The following is a 21805-nucleotide window of genomic DNA, read 5'->3' on the forward strand; positions in this document are numbered from 1 at the left end:
TAAATAAAATTAACTTAAATTAAAAATTTCAATGACTCAAGTTTTTTTTACAATATAAATTTTTATTTTATTTAATTCATAAATTTATTATATTAATAATTAATTAAATCTCTTTAATGCATTAAAATATCACTTAATATATCATATTAACAAATTTTAACATCATCAATAAATAAAAAAACGAATTTAATTAAAAAAATTTTAAAAATCAATTTAAAAAACATATAATCTTTCAAGAACTAATTCCACCGTTTACTTATACTTAATTCTCTTTTATTTATACACATACATAATCATCACCATATAATGTTTACACGCTACAATCCAAACGAAAATCATTTGACCGTCAGAAAAAAAAAAAAAAAACAGATAACGACACCAACAGAAAATCAACAACACAATTTTCACATAGTTTTATACAATAATCTCCACTTTAAGAAGCTACGAAATACTACTACTAATAAATAAGCTTTAGTAAAATCCATGCAGCACTACTGGTGTTGCATTTTCCATCTGACCATTTTGCCCCAAAAATTTCCATTAATTTCTTATTACACCATGTAACGGCTGGGCATAACGACGTCGTCCAGCATCCACAGGTCCATATTGTTGTTGTTATCGTTGTAGTTGTTAACGTCGTTCCAAACGGCATCACCACCTATTTGCAACGGTTGCTCATTCTCCGATCCGAGAAACCATTCAAGATCCGAGATCTGCTGTGATAGGTCAGAATCCAATCCTTCTATGCTTCCATTGTCGCTGCCAGTTTGCATGGTAGAGATAAGTGGTGGCACAAGTGACTGAATTTCGACCTGAGACAGCATCTCATTGCCAAGACACTGCTTCTTGGCCGATGGAGGGGCTACAACGACGTTGTCGTCAGAAGCATCCGGAAAATTAAGCTTGGCTTTGTTGCCCCGGATGCGTCTGGCAGCGTCGTCGTAGGCTCTAGCGGCCTCTTCGGCAGTGTTGAACGTGCCGAGCCAGACACGGACCCCTTTGTGTGGGTCCCTTATCTCTGCAGCCCACTTGCCCCAGGGCCTCTGCCTGATTCCTCTGTAGAGGTTCTTACGGACCCTCTGACGTGGATTGGGACCTTTCGTCTTCTTATCTTCTGCGCCACCACCAACAACCGTTTTTTCCTTTCCTAGTACCTTGTCACATGCTATCACTGCCACATGAACAAGACAATTAGTGCGTTATCATGAAGTGAATTGACACCTACCTCACATAACTAAACTACACAAAGCTTTGTAATTTTCTTTTGTTGTTATTTTGAAGAAAGTTACAAAATTTTCATCATCTCAAGTTTTTAATGCATATGTCGGTTGCTAGCACTATTTTCGTGCGTAATTAATGGCGACTATTTTTCATGAAAAGAAGGTGCGTTTGGCTTTGATTATAACATCAGTCTACAAAGAACTTATAAGAATCAATTGAGCTATTGTCTTTTTTATTCTTTGTAGTAGGAAATTGAGATTTAACTGTGTACATATATTTTATATTTTTTTAATTTCATAAAAGGTTGAAAACTCCAGTTATATCACCTTTTCTTCCTTTTTTTTTAAATTAAGAAAAAAAGAAATAAATAAAATTCATACTTTTCAATCGCAGGAAAAAACGTGAAGAAAACGAATATGGGTTGTTAGAGAAAGGATAAAAGTTAAAGAAACAGAAAAAATGTTAATCCAAAAAAAATAAAATAATAATTACTCTAACAAAAATATCAAAAATATCTTTTACAATATCTTTTATTTAAAAAAATAATTTATTTATTTAGTAACATTTTAAATAAAAATAATATTTTTATAATATATAAAAATTAAATTCTATAATTTACTATTCAATAATTAAAATAAAACATCTTCACACACATTTAAAAGATCTTCGTTAGATTATCAAAAAAAAATATATATATATACCTATATCTACGAAGGTAGATATAGTTCACCAAACCCGAAAAAGCTGATAGACAAAAACAAGATGAAAATATATAGAGTTCTCACCATCATGCTGAATTATCTAGCAACCGGACAAGTTTTACTTTTGCCGTTTATCTAACTTTGCTTAATGTTAAAAAATATTTTAAAAAAATAAAAAATATTTCTTGATCTCATTCTAGCCCAAAAAAAAAAAAAAAATCACACACGTACTAAAAGAAGGTATAAAACCAAGAGAATAATAATTATGAATCTCACGTGATTTTCTTAGTGTAATATTTGGTGTTCAAATAAAAATAATTTCAAGAATTAAAGCCAAGAAAAGGTGATTGGCCCCATGAAGAAAGCTATATACGAATCAAAGGAACATATACGACGAAAAACTAGAGCATAGCATAAAAGCGATACCTTTGTTGTTGTTGTTGTTGTTATCTGGGATTTGAGGAATTAGTGGCTGATCCTTGTTGTTGGAGTTGTTGGCGGTGACCGTGGCGGCGTCAAAACCAAGGAAGTCGGAGAAAGGATCAAGCTCAGCCCACAAGTCCTGAGAAAGCAATTTCCGGCCACGCTTGACACCAATGAAGTCTGAGATGATAGCACCTCCGCACATCTTTGATCTTTCAGAAAGATGAGAGAGAGAGAGAGAGAGAGAGAGAGAGAGAGATAAAGATTGTTGTTAGAGAAGATAGGGAAGAAAAAGGGTGCACATAAATTGCTGTTCGTGCCTCGTGAGAAGCAAAACTAGTGTGAGAGATAAATGTGAGCAAGTGAAAGAAACACCTAAGTTATACTCAAGAGCATAGGCCTTGTGGGTCCCACCTTGAATCCAGAATCGTCAAAGGCGTGTGTTTCATCATAGAGTCTGTCCGAATAAAAAAAAAAAAGAGTTTCGTCGTAGAGCTAATAGTACAAACTACAAAATAGAAAGTACAAACAGGACCTTCAAAAAATTTGTGATGAAATTATGGTTAATAAAGTTTTTTTGTTTGGGTTATTATTTTTTGTACTGCCCCCAAACTAGGACTTTGGGGTGAAATTTAGGAGAATATGGTGATGCACTTTTTTTATATGCAAGAAAATATTTTTTAATTAAAATTTTAAATTGAGCTTTTGAATCTTTGATTGAGTTTTAAATTAGTTTTTAAATTAGTATTTTTATTCATAATAATATTATAAGAATATAAATTTTTTAAAATTATGATCTACTTTGTCCTAAAAATATAAATTATGCATGACATAAAATATTTATAGAATCAAACTATTTTTACAAAAAAAAAGTCGTAAGTTGATAAAAATTTTCAACTAAGAAGATCAAAGTCTCTGTAGATAAAAAATTAAATAATAAAATTTTTAGTTATTATTTTTATATAAAAAAGTCTAATTCTTTATTAATAATTAATTTTAACATTTGTTATCTAAAATTTAAATAATTTAGTGTGTATACTTTTACATTTAATTAAGTGTTAAATTTATTACACAAATAAAAATAATTATTTTTTATATTTGTTATTTAAAAATAATATTTTTTTTCTTTATGTATATAAAAATATAATTAGATATTAGTATAAAATATTATAAGTCGTTATTTTAATAAGTTAGAAAACTAAAAAAATTAAGAATTCTATTTAATAAATTTTTAAGAATTTATATTTTTAGTGTTTTAAGTCTTAAATAATTTATTTAATATTTTCTTCAAAGATCTGAAGTTAATGACAAAACTTATTTTAATGAATTTCTTAATATTCTATTTTTTTCTAACAACTTATAAGTTCACACACAATTTTTACTCTTAATAATAATAATAATAATAATAATAATAATAATAATAATAATAATAATAATAATAATGTATTATTACCAGTGACAACTTATAATAATAATAATAATAATAATGTATTATTACCAGTGACAACCTTTGCTAACTTTATTTAAAGCAAAAAAAAAATTACATTTGTCACCAATTAACTTATTTCTAAAATTAAAATTAAAATTAAAATTTCATTAATTTATTGGCGCTAATTCTTCTCACCGCTATTGACATGCTCAGCCACGTCTCTTCCCATTACATTCCCAGATCTATTTTTTTTTGTTGTTAAAATGCCCTAGATTTTTTTTCGTTGTTCATTTTAGGTAATGGGATAGAAATTGGAGGTGATAATTACGGATGTTGGTTCGGATGTAGTCACCACTATAATAAAAGTTGTGAAAAATAGTCAGCTTTGTTGTGAATTTATCAAAAAAATTAATAATAAAAAATTAGAGTAAAGTATTGTTTTTGTCCTCAACATTTTGGGGTAAGTCTTAAAGTTGTCTCTAACGTTTTAATCGTCCTATTTAAGTTTTTAATGTTTTAAAATTGACTCAATATTGTCCTGCCGTTAGGGATCCGTTAACAGAATTGACGGCAGGACAAAATTGAGACGATTTTAAAACGTTAGAGACTTAAATAGGACGGACACATTTGGGACAAAAACGATACATAGAAATAAATTTTAATTTTATCTTTCAATAATATCAATTTTTTTACTGTATATAGTATTCAATTATTTTTTAATTAATCACATCTAAGTAAATTACACTTAATCACATTACTTTTATTCTAAATAAATTTATTTTTTTTATAATTTTACACTTTCATTCTAAATAAATAATATAATGTGATTAGAATGAAAATGTAAAATTATAAAAAAATTTATAAGTAATGTGATTAAGTAATAAAAGTAAAATTATATTATTTAAAATGAAAGTATAAAATTTATTTATTTATAAAAAAATTACAATATATTAAGTGTAAAATAATAAAAAATTAATTTATTTAGAATGAAAGTGTAAAATTATAAAAAATATAAGTAATGTGATTAAATAATGAAAGTAAAATTACATTATTTAGAGTGAAAGTGTAAAAGTTATTTATTTATAAAAAAATTACATTATTAAGTGTAAAATTATAAAAAAATTAATTTATTTAGAATGAAAGTGTAAAATTATAAGAAAATGATAAGTGATGTGATCAAGTAATGAAAGTAAATTTATATTTTTTAAAATGAAAGTATAAAATTTATTTACTCATAAAAATTACATTACTTTAAGCGTAAAATTATAAAAAAAATTAATTTATTTAGAATGAAAGTGTAAAATTATAAAAAAAATATAAGTAATGTGATTAAGTAATGAAAATAAAATTACATTATTTAGAATGAAAGTGTAAAAGTTATTTATTTATAAAAAAAACATTACTTTAAGCGTAAAATTATAAAAAAATTAATTTATTTAGAATAAAAGTATAAAATTATAAAAAAAAAATTATAAGTAATGTGATTAATTAATTAAAGTAAAATTACATTATTTAAAATGAAAGTGTAAAATTGATTTATTTATAAAAAATTACATTATTTTAAAAGTAAAGTTATAAAAAATTACTTTATTTAGAATGAAAGTAATGTGATTAACTGTAATTTACTTAGATGTGATTAAAAAATAATTGAATACTATATACAGTGAAATATTGATATTATTGAAGGATAAAATTAAAATTTATTTCTATGTATCGTTTTTGTCCCCATCATTTTCGTCATATTTAAGTCCCTAATGTTTTAAAATCGTCTCAATTTTGTCCTGTCGCCAATTCTGTTAACGAATCCCTAACGGCAGGACAACATTGAGTCAATTTTGAAATGTTAGGGATTTAAATAGGACGATTGAAACGTTAGGGACAATTTTGGGACTTACCCCAAATGTCGGGGACAAAAACGACACTTTACTCAAAAAATTATTATATAACATCTTTTAAATATATTAAATTATTTAATAATTTTTTATTATTAATTTTATATGAAAAACAATTACCTACGAGTCTTTTTTGTCCATCAAAATATAATTATATCAGGATGCTACACATCCATGTAACCATATAACCAAGTTGGCCCAACACCAAAAAAATCCAATACCATTAAATGAAACGTGAAATACACGCGCTCAACACACACAAAACGCTTCTTCTCTTCTTCTTCTCTTCTCCATCACACTTCTTCTTCTTCTTCTCTTCTTTTTCTTCTTCTTCTTCTTCTTCTTCTTCTTCTTCTTCTTCTTCTTCTCACACTCGTTTACACACGAAGTGTCTTCTTCTTCACTTTCTTCGTCGCGTTCCTCCTTCTCCTCCTTTTCCTCCTTTTTCGTGTTCCTTCTTCTTCACGTGTTTTCTCCTTATCGTCATTCTTTTGTTGTTGTTGCTGCTGTATTTTTTTGTCTTTTTCTCCTTCTCTCTTTGGTGAAGAAGCAGTAGAAGGTGAGGAAGAAGAATTTTGAATAATGCAGAATGAACCGAACACAGTATTCGTGGTGAACCGAATACAATACTCATGGTGAACCGAACATAGTACTCATGGTGAACCGAACACAATACAATTGTATAGTACTGAGTGAATGAAACATAATCCATTATATAAAATCAAATTCAAACAGCTTTCTATAGAATGAACCGAACACAGTACTCGTGGTAAACCGAACACAGTACTCATGGTGAACTGAACATAGTACTCATGGTGAACCGAACACAATACAATTGTATAGTATTGAGTGAACGAAACATAATCTATTATATAAAATCAAGATGGTGAACCAAACAATGCTTCTTTCAAATACAATTGTATAGTACTCATGGTGAGCCAAACAATGCTTCTTTCAAATGTATATATGTCAATGTTAATGTATATATCTATTCTTAATATCAACGTATGTATAAATTGTTAATATTTATATTTGATTCAAGATGGATTACTCATCTAAAATGTTAATTTATATATATGTTGAAACTGTCTGGCTGCTGTTTTATTCCAGGTTCTCAGTGATTGCAATCACTGTATTTACCAATACATTCGAACTCCAAAAGAACATAGTGAACCGAAATTAATATACTGAGCGAACCGAAAGGTAGAAACACATTAAACCCCTAAACCCTAAACCCTAAACCCTAAACGCTAAACACTAAAACCAGAACTCTGAACCCTGAACCCATAAACCTTAAATCTCTAAATCCCTAAAACCTAAACCCTAAACCCTACACCCTAAAACCTAAACCCTAAACCCTAAACCCTGAACTCTGAACTCTGAACCCTGAACGCTAAACCCTAAACGCTAAACCCTGAACCCGAACCCTGAACACTGAACTTTGAACCCTGAATGCTAAACCCTCATAGTGAACCGAACATAGTACTCATGATGAACCAAAATCTTAATTATAGTGAACCGAAATTTTAATTATGGTGAACCAAAATCTTAATTATGGTGAACTAAATAGACATAATACTATTTATTCTTAGATAAAATTTACGTGCTTATTACTTGCTATTTAAATTTAATCTAATTTATTTTTTATAATAAATTTTAAATATTTAAAAATTATTTATTTTATATTTTTTAAATTAAATATTAATTTTTAATTTGTTTTAATAAATTAATCGTTATCTTATAAATACCATAATAATCACTTTATTCTTATATACCGAAAAAAATATTTATTTTTGATAAACATTAAAAAAATGTGTCTCTAATAATTTATATATGGTGTTAGTATGTGACTGGACCTGATAAGATATGGTGTAGGTGAAACAACATATAAAATATATTTTTTTATTTGAAATAAAAATTTCTCAATTTAATATTTGGCACATAAATTATCCACTAACCTGTATATTAATAATATTTATACACAACACCACTCAAGTCAGAGCTACTCACCATCCATCGTCTCTAACCGCTTTCATTCTCTACTGAATCAATCACAGTTCGTGCATGGTAGTTGATATTGGAATGTGATTTTTTATTGGTAGTTATTGTTTTCGGTTCACCACACCTTATAAGTTCGGTTTGGTATGCAGAACTGTACGAGGATCAGCATATATGGAGAGAATTTTATGGTTAACCGAAATCTTAATTATGGCGAACCGAAATCTTAATTACGGTGAAACAATTATATAGTGCTTAGGGAAGAAAACAGAACATATTGGTCTAATTTTTGTTAGACTTTTTTCTGCGGACCAAACCGAAAACATGAACGTGATGAACCACTTCTTTAGTACTTACCGAACCGAAAAGTTACTCACATATATTGAGAATTACTCACAGTTACTGACACTCACAGTTACTCACAGTTACATATTATCAATTCAATTCAATTCAATTCAGATGTAGATAACCTCATTCCATTCAATTCACTTCAAATAAAATTAGCAATTTTATTCCATTAAATTCGATTCAGAATTCAATAATCCAAACCTCATCAAATTGATGCGTTTCAGAAAAATCATCAAAATTGCACTCATTCAACTGATTTGAAGTTGATTCATGCATTGTTTCAATTCAAAAGTGTAGATCAAAGAAGAAAACGAAGAAGAAGATGAACGACGAAGCTAATTGCGTTGAATCAATCCAGATCCATAATGCAGAGAAGAAAAATACGAAAGAGGAGAACAACGAATTTAATTAGGTTGAAGAAGAAGAAGAAGAAGAAAAATGCGAAAGAGGTTTACATTGTGTAAAAAGGTTTACATTGAGAAACGTTGATAACGTAAAATAAGGATTCGTTATATAGGTTATAAGAGGCGCGTGTAAAACAAACAGGGGAGTCGGGCGTGGACTGAAAGTTGCTTGGATACCATCCATGTAATTTTTAGGGTTAAGTACTGAAATCGTCCCTAAGGTCTGGGGTGAAAATCAAAATCGTCCCCGACCTTTTTTTGTTATTAAAATCATCCTCAACGTTACAAAATGTTATAAAATCATCCTTTTCCACTTCAATTTTATTTTTTTACTATATTACCCTTCATTAGTAATAAAAATAAATAAAAATAATATTAAAAAATTAAAACAAACTCTCCTTCCCCTCCCCTCCCCTCCCCTCCCCTCCCGTAACTCCCTCACTATCACACCTACGCATCATGTTCTGCATCATCTTCATCATCCTTATCACCTTTTGTCCATAACTTCTGCATCATCTTCATCATCCTTAGGCAACTCTCTCCCTCTCCCTCTTCTTTTTCTCGTGGCCATCACCACTGCCTCCATAACTATCACACTTTCCTTCTCTCTAAATCACTATCACCCACCCACAAACTAAATTCAGCAACAGCAACAATAAATTAACCAACAAATTCAGCAACATTAAGACACATTTAGCAACAACAACAATAAAATGAACAATATCAACAACAACATCCACAAAATAAATCGACAAAAATTTTAAATTTAACAACAATTCAGCAATCATCAACTGCAACTCCAGATCCAAATTCAATAGCAACAGAAATTAAAAAAAATAAAAAAAATGATATTTATCAGTTTATGTTCTTCAAAAAAAAATAAAAAAAAGGAAGAACAAAAAGAAGAGGGATTCGAGGCTGAAGACGACAAACTCGAAGACGCTTCTATCGATCCCACCACCATCTGCTCTCCACCTTCCCAATCTCTCACAACTGACCTCACTCCTCCTACCCGCATCGATCCCATCAAAAGTGGTGAGCTCCAGGAAGCAAAATAAAAAATCAGAGAAGCAGAACAGGAAGAAGAATAGATCTGAATCTGGAAGGAGGAGCGATACGGCAAGAAGGCAGAACGGAGGCGCAACACTACAGAAGGCAGAACGGAAGCGTGGCGCTGTGAGAGGAAGAACGCATGCCGGCGCTGCGAGAGAAAGAGCGCGACGGAGAAGGAGTCAGCGCCGAAGAAGAGTCAGAGGACATGGTTGTCGTCAAGGGGTAAGGATTGAGGTCGGTGATGGAAAGGGAGAAGAAGGTGGAGAAGGAGATGAGGAAGGTGAAGCCAACGTTAATGGAGGAAGGGTTGAGGTTGGTGATGGAAAGGGAGAAGAAGGTAGAGAAGGAGGTGGAGGCGGAGATGATACGGTGGCGGAAAAAGAGAGAAAGAGAGAAAGAATTGGGGTTGTGGTTGGGAGGGAGGGTTCCGAAGAGGAGTAGGAAGAAGGAGATGAAAGGGAAGAGAGGGAGAGACACGGAAACAGGATGGGGCCCGGGGGTTTGTGGGGGGGGGTGTTGGGTTTTTTTTTTTTATTTTATTTTTATTAATTTTAAGGGTAATTTGGTCAAGAAAATGAAATTAAAGTAAAAAAAGACGATTTTATAACGTTTTGTAACGTCGGGAATGATTTTAATAACAAAAAAAGGTCGGGGATGATTTTGATTTTCACCCTAGACCTTAGGAACGATTTCAGTACTTAACCCTAATTTTTACATGGATCATGTAGAGCTTTTCTATAATTATATATAGACAAATAAGACAATTGCGCCAAAACCTCTTGTAGTATACAAGGTAAATTATCCCTTCTGAGACATAGAAGCATATTATTAGCCCAGCCTATTTTTTAATATGGCGTTTAAGTTAGAGTTAATACAACCAATAAATAAGTATTTATTATCAATATTCATGTTTTATGTGGTGAGTATTCTTTTGTTCAGATTAGAACAGATCACGTGTTTCCCCATTTTTCTGTTCTCTCTTTGTTCCACCGCCGTCAAACAATATCCAGCCTCCAAATCGAGAAACGAAGGACCCATACTTGAATTTGTGTCTCTCCATGTTCTATTTCTCTACAGCCTGCTCTGCTGTAATTCTGAAATTTTGGTAATTAAAGCCATTTTCAACAAACACTACATTATTCGGTTTTCCTCGTTCATCTCTCTGTCCTCTTCTCTTACACTCTTGATTTCTGTTTTCACTACACTCTAGAGACCATTACAGAAATGTGCAAACTTGATTTTGTACTCTTTAATAGTTTAGATGTGCAAGTTTTGAATTACAATTTATTAGCTGATTGTCGAATAAAAAATATTACTTATTAGAGAACATAATTAATAAAAAAAATTAAAAAGGAAAAAGAAAAAGTGTTCCTTTCACTTCCTTCTATCTTTTCATATAATAAGAAAAAAAAGACGACAAATAAGAAGAGATAATAGTGAGGTCCTTTCTGAAGTGAAATGAAATTGTGGGGAAACATAGAAAGGACAACACTCAATATGGTTGGTTGCAACTTGCAAAACTGCAAAAGCAAAGTACAGCGGGTATAGCGTGATCGCATGCCGTATATACTTGGCAAGTACCAGTATGTATATACGTACATGTACATGTGCATGGTTTGATTTTGAACTCTTTGAAAGTTCCATGTTGTTAATGTATCAAATCACCAAACAGCAAATATAGCCATATAATGTTAATCCTTGCTGATTATTCACAATTCAAATTGTTGAAAATGTACAGCCCATGCAAGTTTGCGCAAGGAAGGGCTTGCAACCTGTTATGGAAAATTCACTGGAGAAATATCTTCCATTTTTTATATCAATAAAAATATTTTTAAAATATTATAAAATACGAAAAAATATTTTTTTTTTAAAATTGACAAATCATTTTTGTATTTGACAAATTATTAATATATTTATTTAAAATTTTGTAAAAATATTTAGATAAATATTTAAAATATACATATAAAACTAGATAAAAATTCAATCTCGATATTTTTTTTCATTTTTTCTTGAACATTAACAAAAAACAAATCGCAAAAAAAAATCTACTTAGCATAAAATTATCAAATTTTAAAAATAAAAATGTCTCATTATTCTAATCATGTTTGTAAAAAACTACACCAATATTTAGTTTCTAAAGTATTTTTTAAAAATATACACTACAAAAAATTTTGGTTAAAACGGTGATTATTTTGGGTATTTACGACAATTTGAACCTCCATTATAACCAGGACTTTAGAAAGTGACATAATTGTGGGCGCCATTCTGGTTATTACGGCAATTTTTAGAAAACCGGCATAATTTCCTACGTTAAAACGGTAGTTTTTCGATAGGTTAAAATGGCGGTTCAAACCGTCATTATTTTCATATAAAACGGCAGTTTGTTATTTCTAGTGTAAAAATGGCATTTTTAGTTGGTTAAAATGGCATTTACGAACTGCCATTTTTACCTTGGCAGAGTGGCGTTTTTGGTTGGTTAAAATGGCATTTGAAACTGTCGTTTTTACTGGGTTAAAATAATATTTTTGGTTGGTTAAAACGGCATTTTGAACCACTGTTTTTACCTTGATAGTGGCATTTTTATTTGTTAAGACGGCGTTTGAAACCGCCGTTTTTACCGTGTTAAAATAGGGTTTCATGTTGTTTAAAGTGGCAGTTTACAAGCTGTCGTTTTTACCGGGTAAAAGTGACATTTTTTATCGTTTAGAAAGGTAGTTTTTGTAACACCCTACTACACAGAGTCTTATACTTAAATCATAAAACTGAGGTCGCGAGGTATTACGACATCTAAAAGTAAAATTATATATATAATATAGTTGAAAAAGTTTTATATCTATGAGCCTTTGAAGAAAAGAGTAAAGTAAAGTCATAAAGCTCACGTAAACGGAAAACTTGTGTACGAAGAAACGTAAGATATATATATATATATATATATATATATATGAAAAGAAAAAAAGAGCGTCAAAAGATACAAATATTCAAACTCCAGTCTCAACCTATGAAGATAAGGTTGGCCGGAGAATATTTACATATATATATAATCCGAGTTCCAAAATACTCAAAAGAAATCCTAGTTCTCCATAAACCTCTATGAGGTACAAAAGTAAAACATATAAAAGGAGAAGTCTAAGCATATATATATATATATATATATATATATATATATATATATATATATATATATATATATATATATATACACACACACACAAAAGCCCAAAGTCCCATCTTCGCTGTAGAGTAAGTCCAGACGCCTAGTGAGGTACCACTTAACTTGCATCAAAAACCACAAAATATGTATGGGGTGAGAACCAGAGGTTCTCAACATGGTAACGGTTCCCACATAACTAACATATAATGTCCCGGAAATGCCAGAGGCAATCCTAGAACTCCAACGCTCTTGATTCTAAAACTTAAAGATTCAAAGACAAAAGCCATAAACGGGTGGTCCTCTAAGGTTTTTAAACTTAGCCAAACTCTAACTAAACCCCCTTTACAGAAATTCTTCTCCTTCCTCCCAAAATCCTCCAAAATTACTAGTAGAACTACACAGACAAATAAAGCAGACAAAGCAAACACAAGTAGAATACAAATACGGCAGGTAGCAATTATAGCAGGTAAGCATAGATTATCAATTAGGAAATCCCAAGAAATGAAAACTCAAACAGAACAGACAAATACATATGATGAATGCCTGCTCTATGGCCGATGAGTCTCATCTGTCGGTTATAAAGCCAAACCCGACATGTTCGGTAGCTAACCCTGGACAGAACACCAAACACGGAGCAAGTGGGACAACACCGCAACCCTTACATCTTACCCGCGTACCCAGAGCAGGGGACAACCTCACCACTACCTCTTACCCAGGCGGTGTTACAGTTCTTGACCCGGAACAAGCGGTGACAGAACACAGCCCTTGCATCTTACCCGAAGCCTTGAACTTTTCCGGAGCAAGTGGATAACACCACTGCATCTTACCCGGAGTCACATACAGAAACACATCATTATCATTACAATTCATTCTTTCATCTCTTCATTCTCAATTCATACTCGGAGCAAGTGAATAACACCACTGCATCTTACCCGGCATTCTTGCCTCTTACCCGGAGCAAGTGGATAGCACCATTGTGTCTTATCCGGAGGCATATTACAATCAAATTCAAGTTCATTTTCATTATTATTCCACTCTTCCACTCTCATCACTCTCAACTCAATAATTCAAGTACAAACAATGCTCAAACTTAATAATCATAATGCATACCAATCTCAATATCATATACAAGCCATACGCATCATTCATAAGAGCCTCAATCATAACCTCCAAAACTACTAACCACATACATAATAACCAATCTCAACCAACAATAACATCACAATTAACTCAATCTCATATTCACTTATCAAAAATCATCATTATTCATTCAAATCATCACTTCATCAATCATTAACCACAAGAATCAACCACCAATCTATTCTCAATCCAATACGACATTTTTTATTAATTCTACTAAGCATTTAACATAATTATACATTTCAACCTATCTTATGGCCATCTAGCCTAAGTTTTCATGCCACATTATATTTTAGTTACGAGAAACCGAAACCATACCTTGGACGATTTTCTGTTAATCCCGAAACAACTCAAGAGTCCACCGTTAACAATTATCCATAGCTCCAAAGTTCATGCTAAAGCTCCCAACTTCGCCAATTTGCCTCTAATATCACCAAATTGTTTCCAAGTACACAATTCAATCTAAATTTCATACAACAACACTAGGATTATTTTATAGTTCACAAATTTAGTAATTTTACAAGGGTTAGGGTTGTCTCACCTTACCAACATGAAATTGGGACAAGAGCCAACAAGTCCACGAAGCCAATTTGGTCTTAAGAACCGAAATTACACAATTCTTCAACACTAAACCCAATTAATTTTTGAAAATAAGGGATGAGATGCATAGAGTGAAATTGAGGCTTACCTATGAAATTTTTGGATGGGAGTTATAGAACTTGTCACAGTGAACGCGTGGCCGCAAACGATACGGCGATCGGAGCTCCGGATTGAAAGTTACGACGAATTGAAATCAAGACAAGGGTTAAGTTTGGAGCTCATTGTTCTTCCCTTCCCCAATTCAGTTTCTGCGTGTTTTCCATTAAAGAAGGGAATAGAAGGCTGATATAAGTGTTAGTGGGTTTTGGGTGGGCCTTGGACACAATACGGGCTTGGTTCGTCCGGTTCGATCCGTTCAACTCAATTTTAGGCCAAATTCTTTAAAATTAGTGTCAAAATTTTTATTTTAATTAGTTCTACCTCACTAAACCATAAAATTCTATTTTCTAATTTATTTGATTAATAATTAATTTATTAGCTAATTATTCACTAATTTCGCAGATTTTATAGTTTTAACCGTCGTTTTTACCGTGTTAAACAAATAATTTTTTTGTTTAAAATTTTACAATAACAAGAAATCATAACCCATAAATAAAATATTACGTAATTTATAAATAAATTATTAAACATAATATATAATTTTTTAGTATTGAAAATCAAAAGTAATAACTCTAATATAAATAAAGTATCAAATACAACATAATTTTTTTAATTCTAAATGTCTTCATTTAGATTGGCTCCAATTTTTAGCAATGTGTCACATTCATCTCATACATAAAATGAAGTAACTAGCTTGGCTAATACCTTGAAAGTAAAAAAAAGAACATAATATCATGATCTTGTTTCTTTTTATGTATATTCTTTCTGGTTGTCCAATTTTAAAATATCTTCTTTCTCCAAAGCATGCTAAGTTGACTTTCCACTATAAAAATTGAAATTTCAAAGTCATACTTCCAAAAAAAAGAGAAAACAATTTTATCAAACAACAGAACCTAGCTTTCTACTAGGTTAGGTTGAATTCACATAATATAAATCATTAGCACCAACCAAAGAGCTTAGAATTGAGATTTTATCAAGTAAAAATGGACATTATAGCAAAATATTCCAGCATTCTCCTAATTAATTAAATCCTAATCAATAAGATATTAAGACTATGCTATAATCACAATTAGGCAAGTTCACATTAGGAACATCCCTTATCTAATTGTTCATCATTAGGAATGATATTATATTGATAATCAGTTAAGTTCAAACTATAAAGAAAAATTATAATGGTACAAGAAACATGAGCTGAAAAACAGAACCATGATTTTTCATTAAGGAATGATCAATCAATAAATTGTGAACATAAACATAATTAAAAGAAATAGAGCCATAGCGAGAGAAAAGAGAAACATTAACGTTATACAATTGTGCCAAAAAAAAGAGACTAATTGTTCATTAGAAATAAATTAACCAAACCTGCAAGAAATGTGTGAACATCCCTGATTTTTTTCAACATAAATTCTGCATTTAGAACACCTTCTCCATCTCTTAGCCTTTGCAAGATTCATCACCATAAGATCTTCCTTCTCTCTTTCATTTTCATTCAAACTCATAAACTCACCACGTTCCATTCCATCATGCCATGAAACTTTACACTCTGCACAGAACAATCTTTGTCATTGTTGGCCCAATAGTCACTAAGGACATATCCGTATTCCTGGTCATAGAAACAGAATGCAAATTAAATCAAAAAGCATGGCGAGAGGTACATTATATTGACAGAACATTAAAATAAAAAGAAAAAAGAAAAAGTTTGTGTTATCTAAAATAAATAGCAGTGTGTTGTTTGTTGTTTTTGGTTAACATAAGTAGCATCATCGTTGTTTGACTTTGACCAGTTTTGTTTGATTCTACAAGCCTGCGTAGGCCTTTTAATTTGGATTGCTTATTTCTCCAATTGCCAACAATATTTTCCAAAAGTTTCTATAGTAACCTGAAGCCTAAAATCTATCCCAAATAGAAAGCTCATCTTCAACCTGTTCAATTCAGATGTGCTTACTCCTCCAACTTGTTCAATTCAGATGTGCTTTCTCCTCCAACTCTTGCATAGTATACATTGTTGAAGAATTTGCAGGAACAATAAAGAGCTTAATTGAAACACTACTTGGTGTCATTTTCAACCTACTGGATGAGTTACATTAAGTTATCAATAGTCAATAATATTCTCTCCATTTCCATTTAGATGTTATTTATGTTACTTGGACCAATGTCAATTGATCAATTATGTACCAAAATTATGCTAGTACAATAATCTAATTCAAGAGTACTACATGCAAAATCCAAAATTATGCTAGTACAAATTTTATTACAAAGAAAAAATTTAGACTACAATAAAAGAAAAAGCTATGCGAAGAAATCAGAAATGTGAAGAAGACAGAGAATATCTAAAGCCAATATACCATCTTCTCTGTATGTTGGTGAAGACTCCCAACCATGTTACTAGTCTATTAAGCCAATAAGTGTTAGAGATTCATAAAAACTAATAAAATTAAAGAGCTGAGTGTGATTTATAGTTAATATGAACTTCATTATATGTGGTCTTTTAATGGATTGTGTCAAAGTAATTCTTCGATTTTGGACACTCATCATGAAATATTGATGTGTGAACATCTTTTCTTTATTTTTTTTATTATTTTAGATATGAATTTATTGAGTTTTATTTATATTTTAGTGTTTGAAGCCTATTTAGATGCTACTTTGAGTCGTTCTGGTGTTTTGATTATTTCAGGTGAAGTTTGGATCAGTTTGACAGAGTCTGTGCAGAAGAAAGAAGAAGAATTTTGTTTCTGTTGGGCTGGCGCTGGCGTTTAGCGCCCAAGTGCTTTGAAATGCATGCAGCCATTCTGTCAAGCTGGCGTTAAATGTAGACCTGGGCGTTTAACGCTAGGTGTCTCGTAACGTGTGCGAGCTCACTGCCTAGAAGGGTGCTAAACGCCGAGCATGGCGTTTAGCGCCAGGAAGACAGCAACGATACCAACCTTACTGCCTTGGCGTTTAGTGTAACACCCTACCACACAGAGTTTTATGCTTAAGTTGTAAAACAAAGGTGGTGTGGTATTACGACCTCTAAAATAAAATATACATATGTATAATAATTGAAAGAAGGGAATATATGAGGAGCCTTGAAGAATAGGTGAAGCAAATATTGCAAAATTAAAAGAGAAACACTCCGGAAATAAGGTTACTTGTGTACGAAGAAAGCTGAGGTACATAAACATATGTATAGAAAGTGAGAATAGAAGGTCAAGGGTACAAGATAACCAAGCTCTTAACTCAACCTGCGAAGCTAAGGCTGGCAAGAGAATATTTATATACATACATATAGAAATCCATAACTCAAAATGCATAAAAGCAACTCTAGTTCTCCATAAACCTCTATGAGGTACAAAAGTAAAGTATATATACATAAAAGATTGTTTGTCACTAGTACAAACCCCTATATTTATAAACCAAAGTATTGAACCTCGGGTCGTTCTCCCTAAGAATTGCAATGAAGTGTCTTGTTATTGGTTATGAGGTATGTTTGGGGTTTTTTGAGATTTTAGACAAGAAATATAAATGGCAATGAAAGTAAACTAATGACTAAAAGGGCTCTTGGCAAGATATGAGAACTAGAAGTCCTATCTTAGTTATCCTCCTCAATTGTGACCAAAAATTGTTTATTGCTACCACTTAGTTAACCTCTAACCATGGAGGAAAGTCAAGTGGATGAATCAACTTGATTCCACAAGTCCTAGCCAACTCCCAAGGGAAAGACTAGTGTTAGTGGTATCCAAATCAATTAGAAACTTCTAATTATCGATCAACAAAGGAATTAGACAACTCAAGCGTCACTAATTACTCCACCTAGGACAAGAGTGATAAAAATCTATACTAAAATCTAACCAAGCATTTCATCAAACACTTGGAAGGAACTAAAGAAAAGCTAAGTAAATCGGCGTCAACAAATGAATCTAACAACAATTATTGCAAGAAATTAATAACAACAATCAAAAGGAACACAATTATCATGAATTACCTCGAATTACATTAAAAGAAAATAGAATGAACAAAAGTAGATCTACAAACAAAGTAGAAGGAAATATAACAAACAATAGAAGAATGATCAATGTAACAACAAAGGATTAAGAAGAAGAAGTAGAAGGGAACATGAATTAAAACCTAGATCTAAGAACTAAACCTAATCCTAGAGAGAAGTGAGAGCTTCTCTCTCTAAAACTAAAACTAAACTAGCCTAATGTGTGTGTGTATCCATATGCCTTCCCCTTCATTCCTTGGTCTTTTTAGTCTTTTCCCGCCAAAAACTTAGCTCCAAATGGGGCTAGAAACCCTCCAAAATCGCCAGACACGTGATCCTCTTAAAAAAATCACGTGCGGCCTTTGGCGCGTACGCGCACAACATGCGTACGCGCCCCTGGGGTATTTTGCAATCCGCGTGAATGCGTATAGTGCGCGCGCGCGCCCATGGGCTTTTCAAATCTTTGACTTTTCATGATTTCTCCACTTTGTATGCTTTCCTTTCACTCCCTTGATCCATTCTTGGCTCTTTTTCACCTGAAATCACTAGCAAACACATCAAGGCATCTAGTGGGAATCAAAGGTGAATCAAAATTATCAAATTAAAGGTTTAGAAAGCATATTTTTCACATCTAAGCACAAGTACGGAGACAATCACAAAACCATGCTATTTCATTGAATAAATGTGAGGAAAGGTTATCAAAATGCTCTAAATTCAACACAAGATAAACCCTACAAAGAGGGTTATCAGAGAGTCTATACATATAGATATAATAAAATAGAACAAAATGTCAACTCCCGAAAGTTCCACTTTGCTGTAGAGAACTCCAGATGTCTAGCGAGGTGCCTCTCAACCTGCATCTGAAAAACACAAATATTCGTATGGAATGAGCACCGGGGGTTCTCAGCATGGTAAATGTGCTGCATACATAAGATATAAGGTCCCAAGAAAGTCAAAGGCAATCCTAAAACTCCGACACTCAAATTATAAAACTTAAAGAACTAAAGCAGAAACCATAAATTAGGGTGGCCCTCTAAGGCTTCCTAAACTTAACCAAAACTTTAACCTAACCTTCCATCATCCACTTTCTTCCAAAACCTCAAACTCCGATGGGGCCACACAAACAAACAAGCAAACAATAACAAACACAATTAGGATACAAGTAATGTAGATATCACGTATGACAATTAAGCATATTAAAATCACATAAGCATTCCCAATTAGAGCATACACAAGCAATTCAAACATATGCATATGATGCATGCCTGTCCTATGGCTGATGAGTATCATCATTCAGTTATCAAGCCATCCCGACAAGTCCGGCTGCTAAACCCTGGAATGTCCCTCGATGTGCATCCCCAAGAGTCTATGCATAGCTTTTTCTCATATATAAATTTTGCTCATTGGAGAAATTCTTTCCGGAAATTTATACGTACCCGATCACCCTTACGTCGTAGGATCAACAGAGTATCGAGTCTCAACCCAGAGCACGTGGTGGCAAGCCATTGCTCTTTACTCAGAAAAACTCGTATCTCAGATAAAATAAGTGCATAAGCTACTTAAGCATTCATATTCATTCATAATCATTTCGTAATCATTCATTATAGTAATAACATCACTTATACATCATATATTCGCACTTTTCATACATAATTCATCATAACCCGGATCAAGTGGGGCGAACCACACCCTTGCATCTACCCGAAGAGCCTCTATACTAACCAACCTGGAGCAAGTGAGGCAAAACAACAACCCTTGCGTCTACCTAGGAGGTACATTCTCATATCCCAAGAGGAACAAAGGAGGGGATCCTAACCTTCCACCATCTCGCTGTAGGCAATTTTACAATACCAAGAGGAATAAAGAAGGGGATCCTCCCCTTCTATCATCTCTCGGGGTCGCAATTTCAAGAAAGAGTGCTTAGATAAAACATTTATTCCTTTCTTTAATCAGTTTTATAATATATATATATATATGCAACCTATCTCCTCTACACTTTGATATCTTTTCTTTAATCAATGCAGAACTCTCACCAAACCACTCTAGTTATCCTACCCATGGAACTTTGAAATCCTGAGTCATCGGCTGTAAACATTAAAAAGAAACTACTTCATCACTAGGCATACCACTAAGGTCTAGGGGCTAAAAGAGTAAAAATAGAGGTTTAGAGGTTCAAAATTAAGTTTTAAAACACAAAATTCACTTTGCTGGAAAAAGGGACGTCGCATACATGTGGATGATCTCACGTACTCGGGGGCTCGTTTTATCTTGCTCGCGTACGTAAGATGCCCAACCCAAAAGGGTTGGTCGTATCGCGTGCAGGTGGTCGTGTATGCAACCCCTCAAAATCACTACTCGCGTACACATGCACCCTGATTGCGTACGTGAGATGCCAAACCCGAATGGGTTGGTCGCATCACGTACAGGTGTCGCGTATGCGAGTTCCATAGAATGGGTAAAAATGCTAAGTGCTGCAGAATTTCAATTTTGCACAGCAAACTTCCAACGCTCATAACTTTCTCGTTTTAAAATACTTTTCATCCGTTCTTTGAACGGCATCAACTTCACGAATCCAATTTTTATATGAAATAAGTTTGAAGGAATTTGAGGGTCTGGAAGCCGAGTTATGGCTCACCGAAGTTTGGCCAAAAATCAGATTTTCACAAAATCTTCCAAACCTCTATTTTCACAAAACATAACTCATTACCCACATTCACACAACAATACTGTTGAGTTAAGAAATTAACAAATATGATTAATGATGACAAACATTTGATTATTGGGCTAATTACCCAATTAGTTTTGATTAGTTTGGTTAAGTGATGCAGGCCAAAATAAAGTGATGTAGCAGCCCAATGTTAAACAAAAAGAATCTGCTGGTAGGCTGAAAGGTAAGTGAAAATAAACCAAGCCCAAGTCATTCATCTCAAGCAAAATTCTTCAAAGAAGCAAAGGCAAGGAACCAATGGGCTGAACATGAGTAGAACCCAATCCAAGTCCGATCTAATTTCAGCAAATCCCTCCATCTTGCTTCCAAAGCAACGTTCTTTTTTCTCTGTCTCAGTCAAATCATAGAAGCAACAGAAAGTGCTTAGTTCCTAAGATATTCAAAGAAGAGGAAAGAAAGAGAAGGTTAGGCTAGAAAGCCTGAGGTCAAATCAGCTAGTTCAAACCAAATCAAGCTTAGATAAAGGTTAAAGGTAACCCATTTCCTATTACATGCAAACTGCTTTCTTCTCTTCTTCCCAACTCTCTGCAAGTCTGAAAATGGCATACAAGGGAAAGTTATTTTCTGCCCTAATCTGCTGTGTACCTACGGTCACAAGTGATTCTTGGGGACTAAGTAGCTTATCAATGGCTCAGATCTGTGTTACCATTGGAA

At 32.6% G+C, this 21805-nt stretch overlaps 1 protein-coding gene across 1 annotated transcript; it reads right to left on the reverse strand.

The window, feature by feature from the left end:
• Nucleotides 1-230: 230 nt before the first annotated feature.
• Nucleotides 231-2555, reverse strand: LOC107639029 (ethylene-responsive transcription factor RAP2-3). Its single transcript, XM_016342439.3, has 2 exons — nucleotides 2349-2555; nucleotides 231-1171 (listed from the first exon to the last, which is right to left on the reverse strand). Exons 1-2 carry the CDS (start codon nucleotides 2548-2550, stop codon nucleotides 552-554), a joined length of 822 nt encoding a protein of 273 aa, XP_016197925.1. The 5' UTR covers nucleotides 2551-2555; the 3' UTR covers nucleotides 231-551.
• Nucleotides 2556-21805: the final 19250 nt, after the last annotated feature.

The sequence above is a fragment of the Arachis ipaensis genome, chromosome B4 (genome assembly GCF_059453495.1).
Source record: "Arachis ipaensis isolate K30076 ecotype BB chromosome B4, ASM5945349v1, whole genome shotgun sequence".
Lineage (NCBI taxonomy): Eukaryota > Viridiplantae > Streptophyta > Magnoliopsida > Fabales > Fabaceae > Arachis > Arachis ipaensis.

Coding starts and splice junctions, on each gene's coding strand:
- LOC107639029 (XM_016342439.3), bottom strand. CDS start 2,550: ATGTGCGGAGGTGCTATCATCTCAGACTTCATTGGTGTCAAGCGTGGC. Junction 1,172..2,348: donor CAACAACAACAACAACAAAG/GTATCGCTTTTA, acceptor TTCATGTGGCAG/TGATAGCATGTGACAAGGTA.